The sequence below is a fragment of the Helianthus annuus genome, chromosome 16 (assembly GCF_002127325.2).
Source record: "Helianthus annuus cultivar XRQ/B chromosome 16, HanXRQr2.0-SUNRISE, whole genome shotgun sequence".
In the NCBI taxonomy this organism is placed as follows: Eukaryota; Viridiplantae; Streptophyta; class Magnoliopsida; order Asterales; family Asteraceae; genus Helianthus; species Helianthus annuus.
The window spans coordinates 108,833,846-108,839,573 of NC_035448.2; the positions used below are offsets into that span (position 1 = coordinate 108,833,846).

Here is a 5,728-nt window from a genome sequence, read left to right on the forward strand (position 1 = left end):
GACGTTACCGTTTGACGTATGAGCGTCGTCGCGGTGGTTGTTCCGAGAAGAATCCGGTGGACGATCTGGGAAGGGTGGCTCCGTCGGTGGTTGGGGAATCATCCGGCGGCTTGGCCGTTAATCCTCCTATGTTGGTTGATGGTGGTGTGGTGCTGCATACCCCTGCAGAGGTGATGGCGACCGATTTCCACCAGTAGTTGGTAAAACATGTCTTTTTGGTTCCCATGTGTTGGTTTTTAAACAACAGGGACAAGTACTTGGTTTGTTTAGGATAGGTCATGTGCATGTTTTAAGAATGCCTATCTTTTTTTTGTAGCGGTTAGCATATCTATTACCAAGATACCCGCTGTCAACGCTGTATATTTTGACCCTATGACTTTTGTGTATGAAAAATATTTCGTGTTTAAGGGTGCTTTTTTGTGGTTTACCGTTATGTGCTGTTATAATGCGATGGTAATTTATATTGTTAAGTAATGACTAAAAAGTAAAAAAAAAAAAAAACTTTATTAATTTCATATGAAACGAAAATGACATCGTCATGGGTGGATTACATTTGCTTCCAACAAAGATCTGCTCTTGTTGTTATGAGCAAGGCATTACAAATAACATTTCCTTAGTTGAGCTACGTTCCAACTGCGCGGTACGATGGTGCCGTCTAGTCTGGATAGGCGATAGGCCCCTTTGCCCAAATTTTCTTGAATGACGTAAGGGCCTTCCCAGTTGGGTCCTAGCTTGCCTAGGGGTTCCGCCCTACTTGCTTCATTATCGCGCATAACATAATCGCCCTTTTTGAAAGTGTGCTTTGCCACGCGTTTGTTGTAGTACCTTTCCAATGTTTTCTTGTATTTTGCTTCGCTAATCGCGGCTGCTTCGCGCCTTTCCTCGAGTAGGTCTAGGCCTTCCCTTAGAAGCTTGTCATTGTCATCTCTTGTGGCTAAACGGCGTAGTGAAGGCAATCCCGCTTCCGCGGGTATCATTGCTTCCACCCCGTAGGTTAGACTAAACGGGGTTTCATTATTGCTTGTCTTAGGCATTGTTCGATGTGCCCAGAGGACGTTTGGCAATTCCTCTACCCAGGAGCTTCCTTCGTAACCTAATCTTCACTTTATACCATCTAGCAAGCTCCTGTTCGCCCGCTCGACCTGGCCGTTTCCTTGGGGGTGCGCTACTGATGTGAAAATCTGCTGTATTTGAAGGTCGGCGCACCATTCCTGGAAAATCCTGTCAGTAAACTGTGTTCCATTGTCACTCACCAGGTACAACAGTAGTCCAAACTGGCATACTATGTGTTCCCAAAGGAACTTCTTGGTGTTGTCAGCGGTGATTTTAGCTAAAGGTTTGGCTTCCACCCATTTGGTAATGTAGTCGATGGCCACAATCAAGTATTTTAGCTTTCCGGGGGCCGGTGGAAAAGGTCCTACGATATCCACCACCCATTTTTGAAAAGGCCATGCCGCTGTAACCGGTATTAAGTTGTTCTTGGGCCTGAGTGTCTGGGGGGCGAATTTCTGGCAACTGTGGCATTTCCTCAGTTCGGTTACGGCGTCTTCGTGCATTCCGGGCCAATAGTATCCGGCGTTATGGATTTTGGCCACTACTGCTCGAGGTCCGGCGTGAATACCGCATAAACCTGAATGGATCTCGCTGATCAAGTACTTTGCTTCTGTTGGGGATACGCACCGCAGAAGCGGTCCCAAATATGACTTTCTGTACAGGACGCCGTTATTGACCTCATATTGCAATGCCTTTGTTTATACCTTATGTGCTTCGCCCCTGGCGGATGGTAACTCCCCATTGATAAGGAATTTTAGTATCTGGGTGTACCAGCACGGTTCTTCCGTTGTGACGGCGGAAACACTCCGCGGTTCGATTGATGGTGCCTGCAGCGTTTCTACTTTAACTTCTTTTTCCATGCCCGAGGTAGCGAGTTTGCTAAGAGCATCTGCTATCTGGTGTTTACCTCTATGAACGTGGTTGATTGTGACGTTATCAAAGGAAGCCATGAGCTCCTTCGTTTTTGCCAGGTATCTTGCCATCGATTCGTCCTTGGCCTCGTATGTTTCGTTTACTTGATTATTAACCAGTAGGGAATCCACATATGCATCAACCCTTGTGGCTCCCATGGACTGGGCCATCCTTAAGCCAGCAAGCAGTGCTTCGTATTCTGCTTCGTTGTTTGAACATTCGAAATCGAAGCGTAAAGCATACATCAACCTTATCTCATCTGGGCCTATTAGCATTAAACCTGCCCCTGATCCTTTTCCACTTGATGACCCGTCCGTGTACAATTTCCACGGCTGCCGAGCGGTACTGGATTCCGGGATGTCCCGGATGGCTGGGTCCACTATGGTTTCTCCTTCGGGAATTTCGGCTAGAAAGTCGGCGATTACTTGCCCTTTAACTGCTGTTCGTTTTTGGTATTCAATATCCAAAGCACCTAGTTCAATTGCCTACTTGGCCAGTCTACCAGAGATCTCTGGCTTGTGCAGAATTTGTTGTAGCAGGTAGTTGGTCAGGACCTGTACGTGATGTGCTTGGAAATATCTTCTTAATCGCCGCGTGGCGTGTACAAGCGCTAGGACCAGCTTTTCCAGCGTGGGATTTCGCGTTTCGGGCCCAGCCAGTACCCGGCTGATGTAATATATGGACATCTGTCTTCCGTCTCGTTCTACCATAAGCACAGCGCTTACCGCGTTATGGGCTGCTGCCAAATACATCTTTAGCACCTCATTAGGCCTTGGTGCTGTCAGCATGGGTAATCTTTCTATGAAACGCTTCATGTCTTGCAAGGCTTCTTCCGCTTCGTTGGTCCATTTGAAATTCTTCTTGTTGAGGCAATCCTTCAATGTTTTGATGAATGGCAAAGATTTCTCAGCATGCCTTGCTAAGAATCTGTTGATCGCCACTAGCCGTCCATTTAAAGCCTGGGCTTCCTTCAACGTTCTTGGGGAAGGCATCCGCGCTATGGCGGCCACCTTTTCTGGATTAGCTTTAAAACCATCCCGGGTGACAACTACCCCCAGAAACTTCCCTTCTTCCACCCCGAAAGAGCATTTCTTGGGGTTGAGTTTGATGTTGTACTCTCTAAGCTTTTGGAAAGTTTCCTCGATGTCTTCTAGCATTTGTTTTTCTTCCCTGCTTTTGATTACAAGATCATCGACGTAGACCTCCAAATTTCGGCCGATTTGTGTTTCGAAAACTTTGTCCATGAGTCTCTGATAGGTAGCTCCGGCATTTCGTAAACCGAAAGGCATCTTTGTGTAACAAAAGATGCCCACATCGGTGTGAAACGTTGTTTTTTCTTCATCTTCTTTGGACATCTTGATCTGATGATACCCTTTGTAAGCGTCTAGGAAACACTTATACCTGTAAGGCACCAGGGAGTCGACCTTGAAATCGATTTCAGGCAGTGGGTATGCGTCTTTGGGACATGTTTTGTTTAAATCTTTGAAATCAATGCACATTCGCCACGTTCCGTCTGGCTTTTTTACCATCACTGGGTTGGATACCCATGTATGGTATTGTGTTTCTCTGAGGATTCCAGCTTCCACCAATTTTCGTACTTCCTTGACAACCGCTGCCTTTCGATCTGGGGCCATACTGCGCTTGCCTTGTGCGACCGGCTTAATGCCTGGGAGCGTTGCTAGCTTATGCTCTGCCTTATCGCGGGGGATTCCTGTCATGTCAGAATGTTCAAAGGCGAAGATATCAACATTTCTTCTTAGCAGTTGCTTCAGGTCATTTTTAATTTCTGGAGAGAGGCTGTCTCCGATCGTGATCGTTTGGTCCGGATGGCGTGTGCTTAGTACCCACCTTTCTGGACCAGTAGCTCTGGTGGGCCCTTGGCGGTATCTTTTGGTGCTTAACACCTCTCCAATCTTGTCACGGAACACTGTTGCAATACCCCGCGGGGTAGGGAACTTCATGAATCCTCGTGCTGTAGAAACTATAGCGTCCAGCTTCCCTAGAGTGAACCTTCCAATAATCACATTGTGGTATGACTCAGCGCGGACCACAAGGAAAGTTAGGAGTATGGTTCTTTCTCCGGGTTCTTGTCCAAATGTGACCGGGAAGGTGATCTGACCAATAGGGTCAACTTTTTCACCTGTGAATTCTTTAATGGGAGCATGCACTGATTCAAGCAGTTTTCTATCTTCCGGTTGCATTCTATTGAAGCAATGCTCATAGATAATGTCTTCTGAGCTCCCGGTGTCGACAAGGATTCGCCTCATGCGGTAATCTCCTACTGCAGCGGATATAATTAGGGCATCAGTTGTGAGGTGTAAGTCCTCCATACGAGGTTCGATAGTCATTGTTGCTAGCATCCAGGGTTCAAGCGTGGAGAAACTTCGTTTTGCCCCTTTTCCCATATCCGCGTGTACCATATTCAATTCCCGCGGCCTCTTACCCGCCGCCTTATCGTTTTCTTCCTTGACGACAGGTGGGCCCTGCTTGATATCTCTTACTAGGTGTGCCAATTTGCCCGCCTTTACAAAATATTCGATTTGTTTTTTTAGCTGAAAACAGTCGTTGGTATCATGACCGCTCCCCTTGTGGTATTCACAGTACTTACTCGTATCTTTGTTGGGATTATCTTTCAACGGCTTTGGAGGGTTGAACTTGAGTTTCTCCGAGGCTAAGATCTCTGCCGGTGTCTTGCTCAGGTTGGGGTAGTCGGATCGAGGTTTCGAGGGCTCGTTCCTCAAATAGGAGTTTCGGTGTCTGTCATACCGCGTGCCGCTTTATCATTCCTTTGGTATCGGTCTCCTTTGCCTTTACCTCTAGATCCCCGGTGCTCCCTCTCTTCCTGGTTTTTTAGAGCTTCCTTTTTCCTGTTAACCGCGTGACTGGCTACCACTGCCTTCTCTTGTATCACATAGACTTTGGCTATTCGAAGTATTTCGTCTATTGTGGGAGGCACGCCATCCCTTCCGTGAAGTGTTCTTACCAACTCATCATCATTTACTCCCTGTAGGAAGGCTCCACATGCCAGGTCATTTGTTACCCCCGGGATTGCCAGACTCTCCTTATTGAACCTGACGATAAAGTTTTCCACCGTTTCATTGTCTCGCCGGCGGATGTGGAGGAGCTCGTTTCTATCCTTCGTATGTCTGCACTGCTGGCTGAACTGTAGGATAAATTTGGATTCTAAATCTTCAAAGCTGTCTATTTCTCCGGTGGGCAGACTATCCCACCAGACTCGGGCCGCGCCTATCAGTGTTTGCACAAACATTTTGCACCATAGGGGCATGGACCAACAGGCTACCTCACCGGCACTTTTGAATAGGTTAAGGTGGTCGTCAGGGTCGCCTAGACCGTCATATTTGGCTACCGTTTGAGGCATCTTGGGTTTTTCCTTGATAGGAGCTTCGGCTATTCTTCTGGTGAACTTAGACCTGAAAGTCGCGTCCACCGGCTTGTATGGTCTGGTAAGTTCGTCTTCTTCTACCTTTATAGGTTGTACCGGAGGGGCGTTACACCCTGAGCAACGTCTGGCATGGGATTGGAACTTCCTCCTGAAGAGAATCGGGGTCTGACCACGTTTCCTCTATCATAAACGGGTTCCGACGTTGGCGGAGTCTGAGTGTAAACTGGTTGTGACGCTGGAAAAGCCCACCAAGGCGGCATATAAGCCGCGTATGGTGATTGAGTGTTGCCCTGCGTGGTTCCCTGAGGTGGGTATGTTGAGCTTCCGTATGGGGGTAAATATCCATATGGGGGTGTGCAA

The 5,728-nt window shown here is 47.5% G+C and overlaps 1 protein-coding gene across 1 annotated transcript; it reads right to left on the bottom strand.

Annotated features, from left to right (window-relative positions):
* Positions 1-1,100: 1,100 nt before the first annotated feature.
* Positions 1,101-5,344, bottom strand: LOC110875399. Its single transcript, XM_022123596.1, has 4 exons — positions 4,732-5,344; positions 2,571-4,645; positions 1,831-2,450; positions 1,101-1,707 (listed from the first exon to the last, which is right to left on the bottom strand). Exons 1-4 carry the CDS (start codon positions 5,342-5,344, stop codon positions 1,101-1,103), a joined length of 3,915 nt encoding a protein of 1,304 aa, XP_021979288.1.
* Between the last annotated feature and the right edge of the window lie 384 nt (positions 5,345-5,728).